Source organism: Spinacia oleracea, chromosome 2 (genome assembly GCF_020520425.1).
Source record: "Spinacia oleracea cultivar Varoflay chromosome 2, BTI_SOV_V1, whole genome shotgun sequence".
In the NCBI taxonomy this organism is placed as follows: domain Eukaryota; kingdom Viridiplantae; phylum Streptophyta; class Magnoliopsida; order Caryophyllales; family Amaranthaceae; genus Spinacia; species Spinacia oleracea.
The window spans coordinates 94,976,741-95,001,727 of NC_079488.1; the positions used below are offsets into that span (position 1 = coordinate 94,976,741).

General features: G+C 40.8%; 2 protein-coding genes and 1 long non-coding RNA gene across 3 annotated transcripts; all 3 read right to left on the reverse strand.

Moving 5' to 3' along the window:
- Positions 1 to 505: 505 nt before the first annotated feature.
- LOC110805730 (pentatricopeptide repeat-containing protein At1g63150) lies at positions 506 to 6,227 on the reverse strand. The gene is made up of 3 exons (XM_022011353.2): positions 2,918 to 6,227; positions 2,453 to 2,765; positions 506 to 737 (listed from the first exon to the last, which is right to left on the reverse strand). The coding sequence occupies exon 1, from the start codon at positions 5,944 to 5,946 to the stop codon at positions 3,049 to 3,051; it is 2,898 nt and encodes a 965-aa protein (XP_021867045.2). The 5' UTR covers positions 5,947 to 6,227; the 3' UTR covers positions 506 to 737; positions 2,453 to 2,765; positions 2,918 to 3,048.
- Positions 6,228 to 16,389: 10,162 nt separating this feature from the next.
- Positions 16,390 to 17,031, reverse strand: LOC110805727 (uncharacterized). Its single transcript, XM_022011349.2, has one exon. It carries the CDS (start codon positions 17,029 to 17,031, stop codon positions 16,390 to 16,392), a length of 642 nt encoding a protein of 213 aa, XP_021867041.2.
- Positions 17,032 to 20,534: 3,503 nt separating this feature from the next.
- LOC110791279 (uncharacterized) lies at positions 20,535 to 22,937 on the reverse strand. The gene is made up of 4 exons (XR_002534046.2): positions 22,588 to 22,937; positions 22,395 to 22,491; positions 21,817 to 21,880; positions 20,535 to 20,797 (listed from the first exon to the last, which is right to left on the reverse strand). It is a non-coding gene; the product is annotated as an uncharacterized lncRNA (long non-coding RNA).
- Between the last annotated feature and the right edge of the window lie 2,050 nt (positions 22,938 to 24,987).

A 24,987-nucleotide genomic window follows, 5' to 3' on the forward strand; every position in this document is an offset into this window, starting at 1 on the left:
TCGTGGCCTCCTTTGATAATGTTAAGAGGCTGCATATGAATGAAACACAATTGAATCACACGTTACAATATTGATGTCTCCTTTGATACAAGTCATAAATTCACCAAGTAAATGTGCATGATTTTTACATCAAATACCTACATATAAAATACAGGACAATGCATTTCCAGTACCAATATTTCTTCAATGTCTTTCAAAACGTATGAAGAAACACATTTGCTTAGTACTGGAGATCCATTACCAAGGTCATTTACATAAGATTGTTCCATGAAAAATTACACACATAACATGGTCCTCGATTGATGACCTTACATGAAACGTGATCCTTTAGAATGTAAGCAATCAAATGTTGCTATCTTAACACGTAGATATATTGACACTCTTTGTCAGCATGAAATCATCACTCTTTTCGGCAATGTTCTTGCAGTTCAAGATGGAATTGAGACAACTGTAATTCTCGGTAGTAATTCTGACAGTGCAAAGTAAAACTGAATACAAAAAGCTCTGTCAGCAATATCAGATACTCTATTTTTATTGCTTTATGTTAAAAAGAATATGAATCAAACTAGATCAATGAATGGGTTCACCTAAAACAAAATGTAGTCTGATAATACTTATCTGGTTACGTATACAACAAAAAGGGACAACTCAGTGTCACGTCACAAATCCTGTTTCTGTACACTTGCTCAAGGTTTTTTTATAAATGTCATTGCCCCATCCTAGTAATTTGCTCGAGCCTGCAACAAAGGTAGCACCAAAAATCACTATTTCTTGCATATATTTATTTAATTAATCATGCATCCAGGAAAAGGCAAAGGACAAACTATCTTGACTACTAAATATAATCAGGACTCCTCCAAGGACATGCAGAATTTAAAGCAAACTGAGACGGTAACACATAAACATCTCACTCAAGTATCCAACAACGTTACACAGTTACTAGTGACAAAATAAATCCACAGCCACAGGCAATAGCTGATAGGATCACTAATAGTTAAGGTGTTACAGGTGACAGCAAGTATGAGACGAGGATAAGAGATACTGACATCAAATGACATCGGAGAACACAAGTGAGCCACTGAAATTAGTTTGCCAGCACAAACTTCTGAAATCATTATCCACTCCTTCAAACCAGTGCCAAAAATAGTTCAAATGAAAAGACAAACGGTGAAATATGTCTTAAACAACAGGTTTCACAGCTGCAATTTCGGCAAGCAAGTAAAGAAACCCCTCCAAGGCCACACCCCCCCCCCCCCCCCACCCCATAACTAGCTAATCCTCCTATCAACAATTACTCCTGCAGGCCCATAAAAACCTTCCTCAACTGCTATATCCTTTTCATAACGATTGCAGGCACATTGATCATCTGTCAGTATTCAGTAACGAGCTTTACTTGAACACTCATCTCAGGTGTCATAGCTCCACATCCATAGTCCATATTCCATTTCAGGATTTCCACTGATCTATAACCTCATATGCATCCAAGAGTAGTGTCAAAAGAAATTTCATAGAAGTCTTAGAGCCTTAAGACAGTTCATACTTCATAGCTAGTGACCACCAACTCCCACCCATACATGAAAATGCAGCTAAGATATATTCAATGTATATTTTTATATTTGTGGAACTGGGGAAACATCCCCTATTTTCTAGTGAATTACTAGCATGAGTATGTGTTAAAGGAAAATGTTAACTTCTAACTTCATCAAAACATAGCACTTGACATTGTACTCCGTATATACCAATATGTAATATCCAAAATGGCAAGACATCATCGTCATCAGTAATTCATTTTAGTTCCTTGAGCTTGGGATATACGAAGTAAGAGATAAAAATTTCTCTACCATCAAGATTGAGTGCATGCATGTGTATGTGCGTGTAAATAATACGGAGTATTAAAAAGTAGAGAGAAAAGGTTTTAAAAACCTTGAGAAGGACGGAGTCAAAACTAGCACTTGTAGAAACTAGAAAAACAAATATCATCAAACATATTAGCTGATATATTTGAAATGTCATGTTAACAATCTCAAGTGTGACTAATCTAATTAATTTAGTCAAGAAGCATTTCGAGAACCATGTAGTACATAACTGATACAAGGGGAATATATTTGGGAAACACATTTGACATAAATTCGATAAATTGTACTTTTTGTTTTCTGTTCATCCTACTGTTCCTTTCTCTTGTATTTTATAGTATAAAGATTCTTTGCAATTACAAATGCATTGGCATTAATATCTCCTGCTAGATAATCCAAAAGTCAGAAACTTGGCATCATTCTTCTTACTAAATGTCATATTAAATCCATTAGTAGACAATCACATGAACAAACTTCAGTTGAAGACTGTACAAGACTTGAGGATTTTCCCCTCTCTCTCCTTTCCTAGCTGACAATCTATATGTTTGAGTAAGTCTTGAAGGGTTTCAGGAAACTGATATTTCAGGTGGAGATCTTACCTCACAGAGCCCCAGTCTTGATGATTTAGCCACCTGCAGTGAAGCACCAATTCACCATGTTATAGGCAGCTTCTCTGAATTCCAGGCTCAAAAGAGACGCCCTCAAAGCCAGCTCTACTAATTGCACTTCAGTCTCCACCATCAACAGGGGTAAGAGACATGCCTTCGAAAGAAAATTGCGAAAGGAGAATTATTCCCTCGAACCAACCACATATGATCATATGGAGAAAGATGCAACTGGAATTAATCATGGGCCTCTGGCTGCAAATGCCAATGGCCACGAGTGACCAATCTCTGACAGAAAATCCAGGTCCTGCCATTTAAATCGAATAGTTATAGAATCAGTTTCAAAAATTTATCAGCAAAATCAACCAAAAATAGTTCAAATGGAAGACAAAAAGAATACTGCCACAAAAATACACACAAGACTAAGCAGATCTAGAAGTTAGTACTTAATAGGCTCACCTCCTCCGGATAATGGAGCTGCAAAGGTGAAACTTAGGCGAAATGTTCCCATTCCATCAAAATCACTTGCAGAAACACCAACACAAGCCATTTCATTAATCACAAGCCAAAGCTCACTGAAATGCAAAATCTCAACCAGGAAAACTATTCCTAGTGCCTAACAGTTCGTCAACAAGTAGATTAGTTTCAAAAGACCCATCCACTTTTGATATTTCTTCAGCCAAAAACTTGATAGTGTATCGGCTGACGGTCTGTTTACTGGACTGAAGGACTTGAAGGAGCTTTACACATGGACCCACTTGTCCTTCCTTCAATAATCCATTAACCAACACACTCCAAACAACCTCATCAGTGTTCCATTTTTTCTCAAGAATGTTCTTAAACAGAGACACAGCTTCATCCTCCTGATTCAACTTGCACAACATAGACATAAGCAATCCATAAGTAGATAATGGGGGTTCAAACTCACTACTTGACAATGATTTCAAGATACCCAGAGCAGGTTCCACTCTTGAGCTTCTACAATAAATTAGCAATAGCAAATTAAAGATGTCATTGTTCAGAGGCAATTGTTTCTCTTGCATGTTTTTTACCAATTGTTCTGCCACGTCGTATTTTCCTTCTCTGTATAAACCACTGATTAGAGTACTGTATGTACTAACTGTGGGTTCACCGTCAATTTCTGAAAGTCTGACTAATAGTTGGCTGACCAAATCAGATCCAATGTCCTTAGCATCAGAAGGGAATCCATAGGAGACATCATTCTGGACTGCAGCCTTGTTCATGATCAACTGACATTCTTTCTGCAAACCTTTGAGCAGCACACAGAAAGTGCGAAAATTAGGTTGGCAGCTCAAGCTTAACATCTTGCGGAGAAGGCAAAAGGCACGTTCTAGCCTATCAATCATTACAAAACCATCAATAAGAGAGGTAAATGCCACCACATCAGGGGATATCCCTTTCTTTTGCATTTCTTCAAACAAACCTTCTGCACAATCAACTTTTCCTTCTTGACACAACCTATATATGAGTACACTGTAAGTACGCAAATTTGGTTGGCAGTTATTCTTTTCCATCTCATGAATCACCTTGAATGCAAGATTTGTCCCACCATGTTGACAAAGACCATCCAACAGTGATGTGTAGGTGACAACATTAGGCAACAATCCATACTCAGACAACCTGCTGCACATATTCTCTGCATCTGCAAATCTATTGTCTTTTGCTAATCCACTTATAATGGCATTAAAGGTCTCAGTTGTAGGAGAACAACCAAACTCCTCCATCTTACCAAGTAATTCTTGTGCTCCATCAATGTTTCCTGCCTTGCAATGACCATCAATGAGAATGGTGAAGGTATATTCATTTGGACGCAAACCTCGTCCATACATTTCATGGAACAGAGAAGATGCTAGCTCCAACTTTCCTCCTTTGCAGAACCCAAGTATCATTTCATTGTAAGTGTATTCATCAGGGCCACATCCACTCTCCCTCATCAAATCAAACAATCTCACAGCATTGTCAAGATTCTTTTGCATTATGTAACCATAAATCAGAATATTGTATGTTTCCACAGTAGGTGAAGGACCATCCCTAGTCATATCACCAAAAAGCACCATAGCTTCTTGCAAAGTACCTCTTAAACATAGCCCACTTATCATTTCATTGTAGGTACGAGAATTTCGTAGGCAGCCATGGGCTTCCATCCAGTCAAAAATCCTCACAGCTTGTTCAATCCTTCCGTCCTCACACAATTCACGGATCAATGTGTTACAGGTAGTAGTACTTGGATAACACCTACGGACTTCCATCCAGCCAAAAATCCTCAAAGCTTGTTCAATCCGTCCCCCCTCACACAATTCCTGGATCAAAGCATTACATGTAGCAGTATTTGGAGCAACACCATCTTTCATCATTTTGTTGTATAATCCAATAGCAACATCCAGACTCCCTGTACGAGACAACCCACTAATAAGGGCTGTGTACGTATGAACATTAGGATGACAGCCTCTTTTCGACATGGCCCCCACAAGTCTGGAAGCTTTCTCAACCTGACCATACTCACAAAGTTTGACAATTGGAACGGTGAAAGTATTAACTGTAGGTGCAATTCCTTTCTCAACCATTTCCCCAAGTAACCTCAAACCCTCATCCAACTTGCCATCATCACAGAGCCCATTGATGAGAGTATTATAGGTAACCGAGTCTGGTTGACAACCCTTCTTCAACATCCAATTGAACACCCCAAATGCCTTGCCTACATCACGGTTTCTACAATGCCCAAGAATCAAAGATGTATATGTAAAAACATCAGGACACATTCCATACTGATAAATCTTACTTAAAAATAGCTCGCCCTTCTCAACCTTCCCCTTCTTACAGAACATATTGATCAAAGTATTCAATGTGAAAACACTAGGGCTAATCCCACTAGACAGCATCTCGGTATACACATTATAGGCAGCTCCGACCATGTCGAACTTACCCAATGCAATCAATAAGGTATTGTAACTATACATACTAATCTTGAAACCTCTTCTTCTAATATCAACCAAAAATTCCATAACCCATTTCAATTCTTCCCCATTCTTACAAACTCTAACACTCGTAACAATCAAATGCTGGGCATCGTCGTGGCAACGATGATCCACAATAAGTCTATCTAACATAGAAAAATAACAATTAAAATCATGTTCATAAGAGGGTCTCTTAGAAACCCAGTAAAAGAACTGCAAAAGTGATCCAACATCCATGTGGGTACGGATAATTCGTTCCATAAGATGGGGCGTTAAATTGGGGCTCAACCGAAACAATTCGGAGCTCCGTCTCCATTGATGGTCGGATAAAATCTCACAAACTCTAGAAACTAAAGTATCATTGGAAATTTGCAATGAAGAAAGAGAAGATTTGAGGGAGGAAAGACCAGATTTTGATGAGAATCTATTGAAATGAAAAGAACCCAACAAAGAATAAATCTTAAGAAGATGAAATGGAGATGGGGTTTGGAAGAGCTTTACCATTTTAGTCATCGGTTGAAGATGAATGAACCCACAAAATGTCAGCCATGAAAGAAGCTTCGAAGTTTTGATTGATCAATAAAGGGGGAAGTGGGAATTGTTGGTGAAGAAAAAGAGGGGTTCGGACTCCTCTGGCAACGTGGTCATTGAAAGACCACGGCTATGGAGGGTGAAAGAGAAAGAGAGGGAGAGAGAAAGATGGGGACAGGCTAGGGTTGTGTTTGGGCGGAGGGGAGGGGAGGGTTCGCCCGCCGGCAGGTAGTCTCTCCCTATGTTTTTTTTTAAAATAAAAACTCGGTTTTGTTCTTTTCACTTTATTTTCACTTTGAATAGCTCATGTGCTGAGTTGGCCATAATGTTTGATTTTATTAAGGGTAAGCATAAGGGTACCTATTATATTTTTAGAAACTGAAACCATTACTTGTTAAGTTTCCGTTTAATTCACCTTATTTCTCTAGCTTGATTTTTCGTTTCACGTTGTGATCATCGCTCTGATCTGATCTGGTCTATCTGATCTGATATAAGTTGAACTTATTTTTTTGGTCTGATCTGATATGAACTTATTTCTTCTGATCTGATCTGGTTTGATCTGATTTGATCTGATTTTTCATAATTAAGTTTAAACAAATATCTACATTTATTAATATTAAATAACTTACATATAAAATAAATGTTACACAAATTTATAATATTTTTATTATTTATTTGACTTTTGCTTATGATTTAACTATTCCTTGTATTAGATAGACCTGAATATGATTTAGATAGATCGGTTATGATCTGGACATATCAGTTCTGATCTGGATATGATCTGTAAAGATCGGTTCTGATTTGGGGATGATATGTACAAATTTGGTTCTGATCTGGACATGACCTGGGCAAATCGGTTATGATATGGACATGACAGTACAGATTTGGACATGATTTGGACATGATCTGATTCCAATTTAGACATGATCTGGACATACGGGACATGATCTAGACATATGGGTTTTGACATGGATATGATCTTGACAAATCAATATAGATTTAGATAGATCGATCTGGATATATGGGTTCTGATCTACACTTATGGGTTCTGATCTGAATAGATCAGTTTTGATCTGGATATATCAATTCTAATCTGGACATGATCTATACAAATCAATTCTGATCTGGACATAATTTTTACAGATCTGTTCTAATCTGGACATGATTTATACATATCAGTTCTGATCTAGTCATGATCTTTACAGACCAAAACTAATATGGACATGCTCTATACAAATCAATTCTTGTATGGACATGATCTTTGCAGATATGATCTGAACATAATATGTAGAGAGTCGATATCTAGATCAGTTTTAATCTGGACATATCGATTCTGATTTGGACATGATCTGTACGAATCGGTTATGATTTGAACATATTGGTTCTATAAGGATCAGACATGATTTGTAAGGATCGGTTATGATCTAGAAAAGATCTTTGCAGATCTGAACATGATCTAGATATTATCTGATCTTACCGGTTCTGGTCTGGATATATAATGGTTCTGATCTGTAAAACTCAGTTCTGATATGGATATGATCTGATCATATCGTTTTTGATATGGACTTAATGGTTTTAATTTGGACATGATGACTTTGAATGTTTTGTTAATGTTTTTTTATCCTTTAAATAATAGATTTTAATTGCACCAACAACAACATTCTTTTTTATTAAAGCGATAATTGTAATAAAATAATAGTAATAATAACAATGACATAAATATATACCAATAATAATAATAATAATAATAATAATAATAATAATAATAATAAATAATAATAATAATAATAATAATAATCTGATATGATCTGATCTGATTAAATCTGAAATAAGTAATAAGGTCCTAAAATAAGGTGAACTAAACAGGGCCTAAGTGTTATAATAAATTCTTGAAACTCAGAACGGAATCAGAATTTGTTGCAACAGGTTCTCGTTAATGATACCTTGTTATTTTATAAATTTGAATAATTTATTGCTAATTTATTAAAAAAGAAATGTATTTTATGGTTTGCTTGATTGTTTAATAGTTGGGCTTAAATTGAAATTTTATATTTATATGTCCAAAATTGAGCTTTAATTATTTTATATATTTGGCATATGAAGAATTTTTATTTGGTCTTGGTTCATGATTTTGAATACTCCATATTAGAACTGGTGTATATGTGGTACCCAATAGGGCACCCGTTCCGAAAACTTGAGAACCGAAACCTGAACAACAGGTTTCGGCTCCAAAATTGCAGGTTCATAACAAGTTTCGATTCCGATTTAGAGTACCCGAACTTTTTAGTCACCCTTAATTTTTACCATATCTAACTAACGTACTTTTTTTGTCTTCATAATTTCTTTATTTATTTATGTTACACTTCCTCTAGTTCACTATAGTCTATAGACAATCCATTGGAATTCACACAGCTGTCAATTTACATCTTTAAGTGGTAATATCTAGGATATGAAGGAGTTATTTGGTTTGAAATAATTTTAGATCAATTTTCTATGTAAAATCGGTAGTACCATGAGCATGGTGATGCGCCCCAAGTATGTTGCAATACCTAGAGTGACACACAAGTGATAAATGTACAAGGTCACTTGACTCAATCTTATGACACTACAATAAATATGGTTGACAAGGGGTAATTAAGGAGTCGAATGCTCGGTGATCAAGCGTTTTGTTTTTGTTTTTAAGGAAGGGGATCAAGTGTTTTCTATATTAACTACAAACGTAACACACATTCGCTAGAAAACTTTACTCAAATAAACAATCGCTGGTTTGGGGTTTCCACAACTTGTCACGAATTTCACAAACCGAGTAATCTATACTAAGATAGAGATAAGTCCAGGGAAGAGGGTTTCCTGCTAGCATATAATTAAGTCTCTCTTATTCCACTCATACATGAACCTAGGGGTGTTAATGAGCTGAGCCTACACGTGAACTACTCGATATTCGGCTCGACAAAGCTCGGTCAAAGCTCGACTCGAGTGGGCTCGACTCGAGTTCGAGTTCGGCTCGAGATCTTAACGAGCCAAGCACGAGCTATCCTTGGCTCGGCTCGAAAGCTCGTGAACAAGCTCGACTTTTTTTATAGTCTAAAAATATTTTGTGACTTGGAGTCCCACATTGGTGAATGTACATATGTTGGAAAGTTTTGTAGAATATATAAGGACACCAACATTTTCATAACACTATTACTAATAGATGAGTGACTCATTTATTCTACTACATACAAGTTGTTTATGCCAAATTTCGTCTAGGGGCGACCTTTGGCTCGGGTCGACACTAACTAAGCAAGAATCAAATAAAGAGAGACAAGAGAGACACGACACAGAGAAGTGTTGACGCGGAAAACCCAGGAATAAGGTAAAAACCCGCGGATAGCTATGAGGCTATCAATCCACTAAGTATCCTATCTGATTGTTTGTGTATTTTTCTAAAGATCAATGTAACGAAATTAAAGAGAAAATACAAAAGTAATATGAATACTTAATAGCTTGAGAGTATGAGTGCTTGAGTTAACGTGTCCTTTGCTTGTCACCGTCTTCTTCTTTTATACGCTAGTCTGCTCACTTAGTTGGTTGGGAGAATCCCTAAAAGATAGGGGTTATCCGTTGTCCATGATCTTCTCCTCCTTTCAACCACTTCCGTGATCTTCTCATTATCTCTTGGACCTTTTCTTCCCTTATGACGGCGCTGTGGATCTTGGGCTTTGGGCCTGGCTCTTGCCCTATTCCTTGTTTGTCCCAATTATCGACGTCGTTGGTCCTATGTCGCCTATCTGCTGTCGCTTATCCTTCGTTGTCCGATGTCGCGTCTGACATGTCCTCTTGACTCGACCTCGACCTGCGACACGATCAAACCTAGTTGACACGACATGATCAAACGTCAGAGCGGTTAAGTCGTCAGTCCAAAAAGAGGGATAACAGTTTGCCCCCAATTGTGATTTTGCGGAGCCATTCAGAGCAAAAGAAACAATTTCAATTTTGAAAAATAAACCGTCTATAACTGTTTAGTTCGTGGGACAAAAACCGTTCGAAATACCAGAGCAATAAATACTAATCTACGACATGCAATAAAGTTTCTCACACAAAGTTTTCGAAAAGTTTCCAGATTTGAAAACAAGAGAGAGAAAAGGAGAAAGAAGAATTCGATTTTCGCACTGAGTTCGTCCGAATTCAGGTAAAGTTCACTTGTTTCTTTCGATTTTCCTGTAGAATTTCATAAGTAAGATGGTTAGATCTAAATCCATTGTAGTTAAAGGGAAGGGGGAGTCGGGATCTGTTCGGGTTAAGTCCCTTAATCCGATATACTCTACCGTGCTGGATCCGGCGGCGTTTGTCGAGCTTGCTGGTTTGCCGCCGTCGGCGGAAGTGAGGATTCCAGCTTCAGATGAAGAAGATCTTGACTGTCCGGAGGGGTACGTCGTCATGTACGAGTATCCGTTCACGATTGGTTTTAAATTTCCTTTCACTCCGTTAGCTAGGTCCTTCATTGAACTTTTTCATTTGAGTCCGGGTCAGTTGATGCCCCAGATCTGGCGGGTGTTCGCGGTGGTGCAAGGAGTTACCGCAGATTGGCAAGTGCCCTTTGACTTGTCTGACTTGATGTTTTCTTACGACCTGGCGCTGAAGGAGTGTTGTAGATATACATTAGTCACGAAGAAGGGGAAGAAGAATTTAGGCGTTGGCTTAGCTGTGAACGACAGGGGTTGGCAAAGTCGTTTTGTCTATGTGAGCAAGGATTCTTTGGGGGATAAAGGGCAGTTTTTGGTTGAAGGGTGGACGATGGAAGGTAAAGGTGGTTTTTTTGTTTTTGTTTCTCGTTATTTTACTGAACGTTGCCTTACTTGGTTTTGTTTTTCAGTTGTCAAGGCATCGTCGCTGACTGAGTTGAACGCTGACTCGATCGACAAGTACCGGAAGTTTTTAAGTTATCCTGTCGAGGCTAGATCTTTTAGTCGCGACGGTGGTTTCCTAGACGGTCAGGAGGAGGCTGGTCTTGACGACGTCGAAGGTGCAGAGGAGGAGGTAGAAGAGGAGGTAGCTCCCTTGGTTCGTCGTCGCAAGAGATTGGATTTGGCTGAGGAGGTGGTAGCAAATTCGTCGTCTGCTGAGGAAGAAGAAGATATGGCTGACACTTCAGGTTTGTGTGTTATTTTTTGTTTTTGTCTTTTTGGTTACGTGTTTGGGGGTTTGTGTTTTATGGTGTTATGTTTTTGTTTTTGAAGAGCACACGTTGTCAAGTAGGCCAGTGTCGCGGATGTCGCAGAGTGAAGTGATGGAGAGGGCGAGGAAGCGTCTGAGGTCGACGGCTGCCGCTGGTGGGCAGGGTTCGTCTGCTGCGTCTGGCAGTCGGGCCGTGTCTGTCATCTTTCGCCATTCTAAGATAGGGGCGTCACCTGATACGCCCGTTGTCATAGGTGGTGAAGGTTTCCATCCTATTGCTTCGTCATCGCCTCCAAACCGTTCAAGGCGCCGTCGCCTGTCGCTGTTGTTGTTGGTGGTGTGTCTGTCGGGTCGGCCAAGAAGTGTCCGGCCGAGAAGAGCGCTGTCGAGGACACGGTTATTTCCTTGCCCCCAAACTTCTTGGGCGACGGTGAGGCGACCGTTATTTGGCCCTACGCTGATCGTTTGATTCTGCCCACGACATATCAACGATACCACGAGGTGGATCCTCTTCCTGTCGCGTCGGACGCTGCTGACCTTAGCTTGCGGGTGAGTATTATGTTATTTTCTCTTGTCGTGTGTGAAATGTTCATTGTGTTGAATTTGTTTTGGGTGTGCGTTGTGCGCAAGCGTCTCAGGCCGCGTTGGCTGTGCGTAGGCAGTGTTCGCTACTGTGCAACGAATTGACCAACGCTGGAAAGCAGTTGGCGGCGACGAAGAAGGCGGCTGCGTCGTGGGAGGCTAAATGGATGGTTGCTGAGAAGAAAGTGGTCGACCTGACTGCAGTGGTTAAAACAAAGAACGAGCAGCTGAAGACCAAGGACGAGCAACTTTCTGATGCGGCCAATGAGTTGAAGAAGGTGAAGGAGGAGTTGGTCTCGACTTCGGAAGAGATGGAGGGGCTGCGGAGTTTATATGAAGCTTTGCAGGAAGAGGCTAAGGATGTCGAGGCTTTGGCTATATGGAGGACAAGGGCGCAAATGATGTACTCTTGCATGATTGAGAGACCAGTATTTGGCCGTGTCAGAAGGAGGTGGATGACTTTCTGGCTAACGGTGGTACCATGGCGGAGTTATCGGTTCCGGTGGTGGACGTGGACGAGGTGGAGGCGGATACTGCCGCGACAGTCGCGATTGACACCGACGTCACTCCTCTGGTCGAGGACGCTCCTATGTTGGAGCAGGGGGGGAACCTTTAGAGGGGTGGCACGAGGGAGACGCACTTGTCGTTGCTGCTCAGGAGGTGTCTTTGGCGGAGACGTCGGACGTGACTGGCGTCGTCGTGCCCCCAGGCCAGGAGCAAAGGCAAGAGATTCAGGCGGAGATTCAGGCTTCTACCCAAGAAGAAGGGATGTAATAGTTTGTAGTTTGAATATTTTTCAGTTGGTTTTTGTGTCTTGTTTGTGAATTTCTTTACTCGTCGTCGATGGCGACGACGAGGTGCCTTGGATAATTTGTGTGTTTGTATTCGTACTGCGGATGTTTTTACTCGTCGTCGGTGGCGGCGACGAAGTGTTTGGATAATTTGTGTGTTTGTATTTTGGAGGCCGTGGCCCCAGGGGTCGCGCAGTTTGCAGTCTGTTATATAAGTGTGTTCCTTTTTCACTTGTGCGTTCCTTGTGACTTTTGCATTTGTATTTCGCAGTTTTTGTCGTGTGTCGTGCAGCGTGTGTTTTACGAAAAACAGATATTGAAGATGGTAGAACTATATGTATGTAAAACAGTACCTGTGTCGTTTGTTCATCGTTTGTTACTTGGGATTTGCTTTCCGTCGTACGTCGTCGATTCTAGTTGATATTCGTTGGGTGTCACCTTTCTGCAAAAGGAAACATGGGTTGCTAGGAGGATTGGCCGTTGGGGATGCCAACGGCCCTCCGATGCCTAAGTCAGTAATGGTTCCGAATGAAAAAATAAAGCGATAAAAAGAAATTACAAAGGTAAAAACGATGGTACGACAACTGATAAAATTGGCTACGACGAATGTTTAAAAGTGATAGTGTTTAAGATGTGTAGCGTTCCAGCTTCGGGGGATCGACTTGCCGTCTTTGGTGGCGAGTCTGTATGCCCCCTTTCCGACGATTTTGTGGATCAAGTACGGTCCTTCCCAAGCTGGTGCGAGCTTACCTGCGTTTAGTTCCTTTGTATTTTGGAATACCTTGCGCAGCACCCAGTCGCCTTCCTTGAACACTTTCACTTTGACGTTTTTGTTGAAGCATTTTGCCACGATCTGTTGCTGCGACGCCATCCTTATCAACGCTGCTTCTCTGAAGTCTTCTGTGTTGTCGAGATTTTCACTAAGCTCCACGTTGTTCTGCTCCGGAGTCATGAGTCCATATCGTGCACTGGGCAGTGTCACTTCGGGGGGTAGTACTTCTTCGCACCCGTAAACGAGTGAGAAGGGAGTCTCTCCCGTCGCCGTCCTAGGCGTCGTCCTATTGGCCCATAGGATGGATGGCAGTTCTTCTGCCCATCGCCCCTTCTTGTCGTCCAGTCGCTTTTTCAGCGATGAGATGATTGTTTTGTTGCTGGATTCCGCCTGTCCGTTTGCTTGGGGATATCTTGGCGTCGACGTCTTTAGTTCGATGTTCCATGTCTTGCAGAAAGCTCTGGTCTTGTCGCTGATGAATTGTGATCCGTTGTCGCATATGATTTCTGATGGCACTCCGAATCTGCATATAATGTTAGTCCATATAAACGAACACACCTCTTTGTCTCTTACTTGTTGGAACGCGCCTGCCTCTATCCACTTAAAAATAATCCGTTAGAGCTAGCATGAAGACCTTCTGTCCTGGGGCGACGGGTAGCTTACCGACTATATCCATTCCCCATTTCATGAAAGGCCACGGGGTTAAAGTAGGATGTAAGAATTCGGATGGTTTATGTGTCATACCTGCGTGTCGTTGACATTTGTCGCACTTAGCTATGTACCTCATCGCGTCGTTGAGCATTTCTGGCCAATAGTATCCGTTTCTCTTGATCCTGGTTGACAAGCTTTGTCCTCCTTCGTGTCCGCCACATTCTCCTTCGTGGTATTGCTTTAGTAATCCTTCCCATTCTGTTTTTTTTCTGCGCATCGCATCAACATACCGTTCGCTGACCTTTTAAATAGTATGCCCTGCAAAATAACATATCGTGATGCTTTGAAAAGTATCTTCCTGGCTTCGAGCTTGTCGTCGGGTAAGGTTTCGTGTGCTAGGTAGTCGAGAATGGGTTTGGTCCAGCTATCCGCATTTGTGGTTGATAGGACGAGGCTGGCGTCTTGTGGTATGTCTTTTTCAATAGCGGGCGACAGTAGGTGTACCAGAGGTATGGTCGAGAACGATGATTTTCTGAGTGCGGATCCTAGGTTGGCAAGGGCGTCGGCTTGTGTGTTTAAGTCTCGTGGCACTTGTTTAATGGAGAAGGGTTTAAATCTGGAGGTTAGCTTTTTTGCTTTCTCGAGGTATAAGGTCATTTTTAGGTCTTTAGCCTCGTAGTCGCCGTTAATTTGGTTGACGATTAGTTGTGAGTCGCTGAAGATGTTGAGTCCGCTTGCCCCTAATTCTTCAGCTAACGTCAGTCCAACAATTAGCGCTTCGTATTCTGCTTCGTTGTATGTCGCCTTGAAGTCGCAGCATATGGCCTGTGCTATCATGTCCCCTTGTGGCGATTTTAGTACGACGCCTAGACCTGCACCACGAAAGTTAGATGAGCCGTCGACGAAGAGTGTCCATACTTCTTCTACGTTGTTGATGAGTTTGACTTCGTCGTCTGCTGTCTTCTCCAAGTTGGGGCTAAAGTCTGCCACAAAATCTGCTAGGGCCTGCGACTTTACGGTCGTCCTCGGTTGGTATTTGATGTCGAAGCTTCCTAGCGCCATTGTCCATTTCTCCATTCGACCTGTTAGTTCTGGTCTACGCATCACAGACTTGATTGGATAATTAGCCATCACCACTATTTGGTGGGTTTCAAAATAATGCCTTAGCTTTTTAGCTGCAGTAACGAGTGCTAAAACGAGTTTTTCGAGGGAGGAATACCTGGTTTCTGCTTCTAGCAGTGACTTACTGATGTAGTAAATAGGCAGCTGTTGTGTGTCGTCTTCGCGAGCTAGGACCGCGCTGACTGCTGTCGAGTTAACGGCTAGATAGAGTTGTAGGACTTCGCCTTCTTTGGGCTTGGACAGGAGGGGTGGTGACATCATATATTTTTTGAGGTTTTGCAAAGCTGTTTCGTGGTCGTCGGACCAGTTAAAACCCTTGTTTTTGCGCAAGACGTCGTAGAATAAACGACACTTATCCGACGACCGCGAAATGAAACGGTTTAGTGCCGCCACTCTCCCTGTCAAGCGTTATACCTCTTTTATATTCCTGGGGGATTGGATGTTGATGATTGTGCGCACCTGGTCGGGGCTGGCCTCGATTCCTCGTTGGGTGACGATGTAACCTAAGAATTTTCCTGCGGACACTCCGAAAGAACATTTAGTTGGGTTGAGCTTCATACCGTATTTCCTCAATATGTCGAAGGATTGTCGTAGGTGTTCCACGTGGTCGTCCGCCTTCTTTGATTTTACTAGCATATCGTCGATGTAGACCTCCATTATGTCTCCAAGTTGGTCTTTGAACATCTTGTTGACCAATCGTTGGTACGTCGCACCTGCATTTTTAAGACCAAAAGGCATGGCTTTATAACAATAGATTCCTCTATCTGTTACAAAAGATGTTTTCTCCTGGTCGTCTGGGTGCATAAGGATCTGGTTATATCCTGAATAGGCATCCATGAATGTGAGTAGCTCGTGTCCGGCTGTGGCGTCGACCAAGGCGTCGATGTACGGCAGGGGGAACGGATCTTTGGGGCATGCTTTGTTGATGTCTGTGAAGTCGATGCAAACTCTTCGTTTTCCGTTTTTCTTGCTGACGACGACGACATTCGCTAACCAATCTGGATACTTGACTTCCCTGACTTTCCCGGAATCTATCAGTTTTTGAACTTCTTCGTCTATAATTTTATTCCTTTCAGGTGCAAACTTTCGTCGTTTCTGTTTCACTGGCTTAAAGTTGGGGTCGACATTGAGTTTGTGGGTGATGACGTCCGGGCTGATTCCTGTCATATCTTCGTGCAACCAGGCGAAGCAGTCCGAATTTTCTCTTAGGAATGACACTATCTGACTTTTGATGTTGTCAGGTAGCGACGCTCCAATCTTTACGACTCGGTATGGCTTTGTCTGGTATAATATTACCTCGTCGATCTGCTGGTCGTCGGGCTCGTCTACCGTCGACCCTGACTGTAATTGCTAGATAGATGACTTTGATGGTTTCAGCGCTGTTTCGTAGCATTTCTTCGCTTCTCTTTGTTGTCCTTTGACTTCCATGACCCCCCATTTGGTTGGAAACTTGATTGACTGGTGGTATGTTGATGACACTGCTTTCATTTTGTGGATCCAAGGTCGTCCTAGGATGACGTTGTATGCTGATGGGCAGTCGACGACGTTGAACTTGGTCATCACATTAACACCTTCTGCGTACGTGGGCAGCGATATCTCCCCTATTGTCCGCAGCGATTCTCCACTGAAACCTACTAAGACCGTCGACCTTCTGACTATATTCTTTTCTTCAAGTCCCATTTCCTGTAGAGCCTCTAAGAACAGTACGTTTGCTGAATTACCGTTGTCGATCAATATCCTTTTGATTAGAGCGTTGCCTATTGGGAGCGATATGACTAGCCCGTCGTGATGTTCCTGTTGTGCGTTGGTTGAATCTGAGTCGTCGAAGGTGATTGACATTGCTGCTAATGATTTTTCGAGTGCCATTTCGTCTTCGGTCTTCCCCTCTTTGACGGCTTCAGATTCGCCCCTGTTGATTTTTTTAGTTGCAGAAGAAGTTAGTCCACAGATATCTGAACCACCAGAGATAACATTTACCACTTTTTCGAACATGGGCGGGGCCGGTCGGTCGCCGCCTGGTGCTGGGCTGGGTTGGGTGTTGCTGTCTTTGTTGTACGTCTCCTTCCCTTTGTCGCTCAGCAGTTCCTTCAGGTGTCCCCTTTTTAACAGATATGCTACCTCCTTTTTGAGGGAGATGTATTCCTCGGTTGTGTGGCCGTTGTCGCGGTGGAAGTCGCACTACTTGCTCATGTCCTTCATGGAATCTGGTCTATCGCTCTTCTTAGGCCATCTGACGGTACCACCTACACTTTGAAGGGCGTTCACCACGCCTCCGATGTCGACGTTGAATCCATACTCGGAGATGGGGGGATAAACGACCCGTTCATTCCTGTAAACATTGTTATTATCATCATATTGATTGACATTTTGTACCTGGTTCTGGCGGTTGTACGGCTGGTGTCTCCAGTTGTTGTTCCTTGGGGTGTACGACCTCCTGTCTCTGCTGCCCCTGCTGGTCGCTGAGAAGCCATTCGTGTAATCTCGTCGTCTTCAATCCGCATCTGGGCAGTGGCTCTTGATCTGACCTCCTCGAAGGTTGCACAGGGATATTTGGTTATTTCTCTGTACAGCTCCGAGTTGGGGATGAGACCTCTCTTGAATGCTTCGATGGCTGTCCTGACATCACAGTTTTTTATACTAATTTTCTCACAATTAAAACGGTTAAAATAATCGCGTACCGACTCGGTAGGTCCTTGGACCAACCGATAGAGGTCACTTGTCTGTTTCTCCAACTGGCGACTACTGGTGAATTGCTGGTAGAAGGCGTTGATGAGGTCGGACAGGCAGTAGATGGATCCAGGTGTTATGTTCATGATGTTAGGTTATGATACATATGACAGTTCATATATCATGCGGAAAAACCATAAAGCCAGGAAAGCATATTATTTACACATAATCATTTAGCATAGAATTGATGCATACATGTTGTAGCGTGCCTTCCCTAGCTGCGCCCGAACCGAACAAGAACAAGTCTTTAGGACTCCAAATGTCGTCCCTCCGTAGATAGTCCACAGTACGTCCGGATCCGCCTCAAGTTAGACCAACTAGAATCGCCCTTAAGGTTACTAGGAATTTCGGCTATGTGTTTGCAAGTGTATGGCTGCTTTTTCTTTCAAAAACTTACCCTTTGAATACTTTCGTGCCTGCAAATAATGACCCTAGGCCCTTATTTATAGAGGTATGGAAAAGGAACTGGAATCCTATTAGGATACTAATTAGTTAAACTAGAATCCTAGTAGGACTCTAACTAATTAATTTTATCCTTTTAGGATTAGGAATTTAATCATCAAACAAATCCTATACAATTTAGGTTTCGTATGTGAACACAAACTCTACACGAGCATGACCCACGAGCGTGCAGGCCATGCCCGCGCACAGCCTACACGGCCGCTCGGCCCACGCGAGCCGCAAGCCCACGCGAGCAGCAGCACAGCTCGCAGCCCATTGCTGCGCTCGCTGCGCGCGCTGCCATGGCCTGCTGGGCCTGGCCTTGCGCTGGGTCTGGCGTGGCCTTGGCTGTTCGTGTGGCGCGCTTGGCTTGTTGGGCGATGGCCTGGCTTCGTGCTGGGCCCTCGTCCGGCAGGCCTCGTCCGATGCTTATTCGTCCGATACGCTTCCGATTAAATTCCCGGTTCCGGAATTCATTTCCGATACGAACAATATTTAATATTTCCGATTCCGGAATTAATTTCCGTTTCGAACAAATATTTAATATTTCCGTTTCCGGAATTATTTTCCGATTCCGATAATATTTCCGATTCTGACAATATTTCCGTTTCCGACAATATTTCCGATTCCGGCAATATTTCCATTTCCGATAATATTTTCCGATACGTACCATGTTTCCGTTTCCACGGCAACATCTACGAATTGGATAATATTTATATTTCCGATACGATCCATATTTCCGTTTCCGGCAATATCATCGTTTCCGGAGTATTCATTTCTTGCTTGTGACGATCTCAGCTCCCACTGAAACCAAGATCCGTCGATTTCGAATATCCATAGATAGAGTATTTAATGCCATTAAATACTTGATCCGTTTACATACTATTTGTGTGACCCTCCACTTGAACTGTGGATTAATATCATTAATTCCACTTGAACTGAAGCGGCCTCTAGCTAGGCATTCAGCTCACTTGATCTCACTGAATTATTAACTTGTTAATTAATACTGAACCGCACTTATTAGACTTTAACATAGAATGCATACTTGGACCAAGGGCATTATTTCCTTCAGTCTCCCACTTGTCCTTAGGGACAAGTGTGCATTTCCTAATTCCTTTGTCGCTCGATGCTTGCTCTTGAACATAAGGTAAGAGTTGTCATCCTTATTATGTCCAGAGGTGTTTCTCGGTTTCAGAGTTCAACTGATCAAATAAATAGATAATCATAGCCTATGATTCATCCGAGCACGACCATGCATTTCACAGTTTCTAGCTCTCCGAGTGGCCTTGTACAACTTTTAAGCATCTCATCCCGATTTATGGGAGGACAATCCCAATCTTGCGATCTTGAGATTAAACTTCGTTTGATAGGTGATTACCTGAGCGTTGCCTTTATAGCCTCCTTTTACGGTGCGACGGTTGGTCAAAGTCAAAGCAGCCAGTTCTCAAACAAGTAATCTCAAATCACTCAGGTATTGAGGATTTAGTGTCTAATAATTTTTTTAATGAAATTTACTTATGACAGATTTTCATCTCTTACAGTAAAGTTTCATAGGTCTTGTCCGATACTAGTCTTCCCAAAGTAAGTATCTATACAAATGATTATGACATTGCCATGTCCACATAGTTCAAGAAACAGAACTACTAGTCATCTTGCATTCTAGTCGTCTAACGTTTTCTATGCGTCCAATTTTATAGAAAACTCCGACTAGGGACCATTTTCAACCTTTGACATTCAAGTTCACTTGATAGACATTTCTTAGTCACAGGACTGGTCCTGACAGTCTATCTTGAATATATCGTCAAATTGAAGGGACTCATCATTTAATAAACCACAATTTAAATGGAAAAATGAATTCTCTTCATTTATTGTGAATGATTAACCAATAATGTTTTACAAAGATTTAAACTCTAAAACTTTAAAACATTAAACAAGGATATCAAAGCCATTCTCCAATATGCTTGATTCCCATAGCTGCAGTGTGCGAGTTGTGCTTCGCCTGTGGCAGAGGTTTAATCAATGGATCTAATATGTTGTCATCAGTTCCAATCTTGCTTATCTCGACTTCTTTTCTTTCAACGAACTCTCGTAGAAGGTGAAATCTACGAAGTACATGCTTGACTCTCTGGTGGTGTCTAGGCTCCTTTGCCTGTGCAATAGCTCCGTTATTATCACAATACAGGGCTATTGGTCCTTTAATGGAGGGGACTACACCAAGTTCACCTATGAACTTCCTTAGCCATATAGTGTAACACCCCGACAATTCTCTCTTTTCTAAAACAACATTTTAATATAAAACGTAGAGAATTATCAAGGCATTATCGCCCGTGTGAAAACGTTACGGCTTATTCAGAATTTTGCAGCGGAAAACATAAAACTAACTTTTAGGTTCATAAATAATCTATTACATATTAGGTCCAAACCAATTAACTGAATTAAGGAAATACGAATAGTACGACAAATTTCAAATCCAAGTTAACAAATTAAATCACTTAATTAAACAAATAGAACTACAAGCTCTCTAATCCCGATCCCAATGATGCATCATCTTCAAACCTGTAGATGGGCAACGCTTATTGATCCTTAGAGACTGCTCACCAAAGATGGGTCATCACAGGATCAATAAGGCATAGCCATGATCAACACACACAAACAAAGCACGTAATCAGCAAAGCTGAGTACTACATACTAAAACAACAACAATCCTAGCATGATACTATCAAACCAACAACCCTAACATGATACTAATAAATATAAGTAAGGACAGACAAAACATAATAATTTGACGACTATACTTGACTAGACTAAGCTAGGCTTGATAACCATAATATTATTTTAGTTGAAATAGACAATGGACCGAGTTGACCATCCAGAAGTCTTCACTAAGGAAGACGAGGTACGGGCGCGACTCCGTAACCTCAGTGACCTGCGATATCGAGGAACGTTTAAATAAAAATAGGACACGGTGATCAATCCGGTCCGAATTAAAGGCCATGGGCTACCACCATGAACCCCAACTCCTGTTTGTCCGTCACTTCAGACGTGCACAGTCTAAAGCTATTGCTATTCAGTTTCACTTTACATGATTTACAAATTGAGATTCCGTTATGACTCAACCATTACATAAGACAGACAATTCACATTTGTTCACAACTGTTTTTATCTTGGAATTAAGTAAGTGATCATAAAAGCATCAATCAAGACTCATTCCAACTTAACCAACCTTTCCTTTAACCATGAGCAACCCTGTATATGGGCATAAAGTTTCAACTTACTAAACAAGGTCCTCCGCCCTTATAAAGTAGTGAAAAGATAGAAAGGGAACAACAACCAATTGATCCAACCCAATCATATAGAATAATCTAGTGTTCCCAACCAACATGTTTGTATCAAACATCCATACTAACATGTTACAGTTTTTATAGTGCAAAATAAGTTCAATAAGTTTGTCCAACAGTATTAAACATGCACATTCAATATAACCCAGTTCGTCCATAATATCAACATCACCAAGTTCAACAATAATATCAACATAACCAAGTTCAACAACAAGATTCAACATGGTTTCAACAATTAGCACACATTCCAAGCACACAGGTATGTACGTACCTTGTGTAAACAAAATGCGAGACCACTTTAATAATTCAAAAGTCGCCTACGGAGAATTCTCCACCTAACAACAACCAATATAGACTCATATCAATTCATATTGAATTTTCAGCAACATTAGGGAGCTTCAAACCCCTCCTAAACATAATTAGAACATTTCCCAATATCGAAACTTGAATATTTGGTTTCCTAGCATCATAATTATTATATTAGTTATTGAAATTCGTTGAAAACTCTTCGAATCATCATACTTTAAATTTCCAGCAATATAACTACTTTCAAACTGCTCCAAAACATAATTAACATGTTTGAAATCAAAAAAACAATATCTTTAATAACTTATAATCATCCTACCATGATTTCAAAACTATTAAAACCTTAAAAATTCATGTTTTAATAATTAAAATTCTTATTTCAATCAAATTATATAATCTGAAAATTAATAATTTAACTATGCAACATATAAATTTGAAATTCATAAATAAATCATAAACTATAAATTTAATTCAAGAAAACATAAATTAAATTAATAAAACATAATTAAAACATTAAATAAGCTTAGGGTTTAAGAAATTAACCAAAAGAAGAATAGATAAGGGCTGCCGGCAGACACAAGGTGGCGCGTGACAGTGGTGGTTGATGGGTCGACGCGGCTGGGTGAAGTGGTGGCTGCGGCTGGCGAGCGGTGGTTGTTGCCGCAATAAACAGAGCACGAGTGAGCAAGATGAAAGAAAGAGAAAAATAAACGAAAGAGAGAAGAGGAGGAGATACCCGACGGAAGAGGGCTGGCGGCAGAGTCGCACACGGTGGTGCGTGGCTGGGCGTAGGTGACAAACGTTGGTGGTTGTGCGCGCTGGTCATGGCGGTGGTTGAATGCGCAGGAAGCAAGAAGGAAGAGGAACGTTGGCCGAGAAAATGGAATAACGGAAGGGAGGAAGAGCTACGTTAACCGGCGTGACAGCAGGGATGCAGACCGGCGGCGCGGTGGTTGTCGGTCCGGCGGTGGCTGTGCGGCGGCTGCAAGGAGAGAAGCAAGGTTTGAGGGTTTTGGTTGGTTCACGTAAAAGAATAGGAGGGAAGGAGGGTTTGACTTCTCTTGTTTTTGCTTTTACGTGAATTGAAGGAGAGTAGAGGTATGGGTAATTTTGTTTGGGTTTCTTTATTGGGCTTTGCAAACTTGGGCTAGGATTGGAATTGATGTTGTTTGAATCCAAAAATAGTTAGGATTGTTTATCCAAATTCAATCGGACGCGTTTTCATAATTCGAATTCTTTTCAACGTAAAATTCTAAAATTACTTTTAATTTTCTAATTCGTTGAAATATTTAAAACGTAAATAAAATAAATAAAATAAATATACGTTAATTATATATTTATTACTAAAATTCATAAATTCTATTTAAATATAAATAATATATGTTAAAATTTATTTAATAAAATTTATAAATTTACGGGGGATTACAATCTACCCCTCTTAAAAGAAGTTTCGTCCCGAAACTTGACACGAAAGTTCCCACATTTTCCCAAAAGATTTTAACTTTCTTACTGGAGAGGTACTTGTGCCCCTCATGTACATTTTGCCAACTTAAAAGTTGCTTGTGTTACTCATGAACACGTTTTTCTTATGCGGAGAATCTATTTACTTTGAACCAACATGTATAATTTGCTAAAATAAGCATAAAAATGCATGAAAACACCATAAAATTAGGTAAAAAGCGCGAATTTATATCGCATTCTACTCCTCTTAAAGAAAACGAGTTACGCCCTCGTAACTCATCTCACGGAGTAACTTTGGGTATTTCTTTCTCAATGAATTATGTCCTCAATACAATATTTTCACTCAAATCATTCTAGCAATGGACTTCTACACTTTTCCCTCACAATGCCTCAACATGTGACATCGTAATGCTCGCATGGTAACTATTGGTGCAAGGAATTCAATCACTCTAGTTGGTCTTCCCAATTACCCTTAAAGTCAATTAACACAAAATCTCAACATATATTTCATAGTAATCTCAGTCTGTCTATCGGTTGCAGGGTGGAAAGAAATACTCATTTCAATGTTGTCCCCAAGCTTCAACTGGACCTTATTGCCAAAATTTCAGACTTTTGTGCTCGGTAAGGATCTTACATGTTGCCCTATAAAGGTAATGTCTCCGAATATTCGCATATAACACAATAACAGCTAGCTTTAGTTCATGAGTAGGTTAATTAGCCTCGTAAGGTTTCAACTGACGTGACAACGAGTGCGGGGGTCAAATGCTCTTTTACAATCTGGAAAGTTTTCACAAATTTCTCCCTTTACTCAAGCATTGATTCCTTTTTCATCAGATTGGTCATTGGTCTTGCTATCTTCGAAAATTTCTCGGAAACCTCCTATAATAGTCAAATAGGCCTAGGAAACTTCAAACATTAGACACGTTCTTTGGAGTAGGTCACTCACTCACAGCTTGAACCTTAGCAGGATCTACAGACACTCCTTCTGCTCCACTTTCCTTTTCTACTGAACCTCATTACGCCTTTCCTGGATGTATAACTCTTGAGCTTAACTCTTAGCACTTTCACCAATTCATACATTCCTCTTTTCAAGACAACAATTGATTTCAAACGATCCTGGACCACTCAAATCTTCTCTTAAATTTATTCCCTTACGTAACGTAGTTTTCAATCAATTTAATCTTTCACTTTTCCGTCGGTGTCACTTATACACACATAACTTCAAGATTTGTATACTTCATTTAATAAAACTAGATTCTTTCTAAGCGTCTCCAAATAATCATCAAGATTTCGTTATGCCCTTTTTGCATTCTTTGAATAAATCAGGATACCATCAGTGATATAATAACGAACTTAATTCGGAATTCGTGGGAAATCTCATTCATCAATTTCATATTTATGGCAGGTGCATTGGTTAACCCAAAAGACATTACTTTAAACCCATAATGACAATAACGAGTCCTAATGAGGTCTAGGCCCCTATCATCTATCCTCAATTGGTGGTACTTCAACACAAATCAGACTTTGAGAACACACTCGCCCAATTCAATTGATCAAATATGTCATCTATCCTTGGCAAAGGATACTCGTTCTTGATGGTGTTTAGCTCCCTAAAATCGATGCATGATTCCATACTCTTATCTTTCTCCTTAACAAACAACTCTTGCAATTGTGT

What these genes read in the sequence shown, in the direction of transcription:
- LOC110805730 (XM_022011353.2), bottom strand. Translation starts at nt 5,946, where the DNA reads ATGACTAAAATGGTAAAGCTCTTCCAAACCCCATCTCCATTTCATCTT.
- LOC110805727 (XM_022011349.2), bottom strand. Translation starts at nt 17,031, where the DNA reads ATGTTCGAAAAAGTGGTAAATGTTATCTCTGGTGGTTCAGATATCTGT.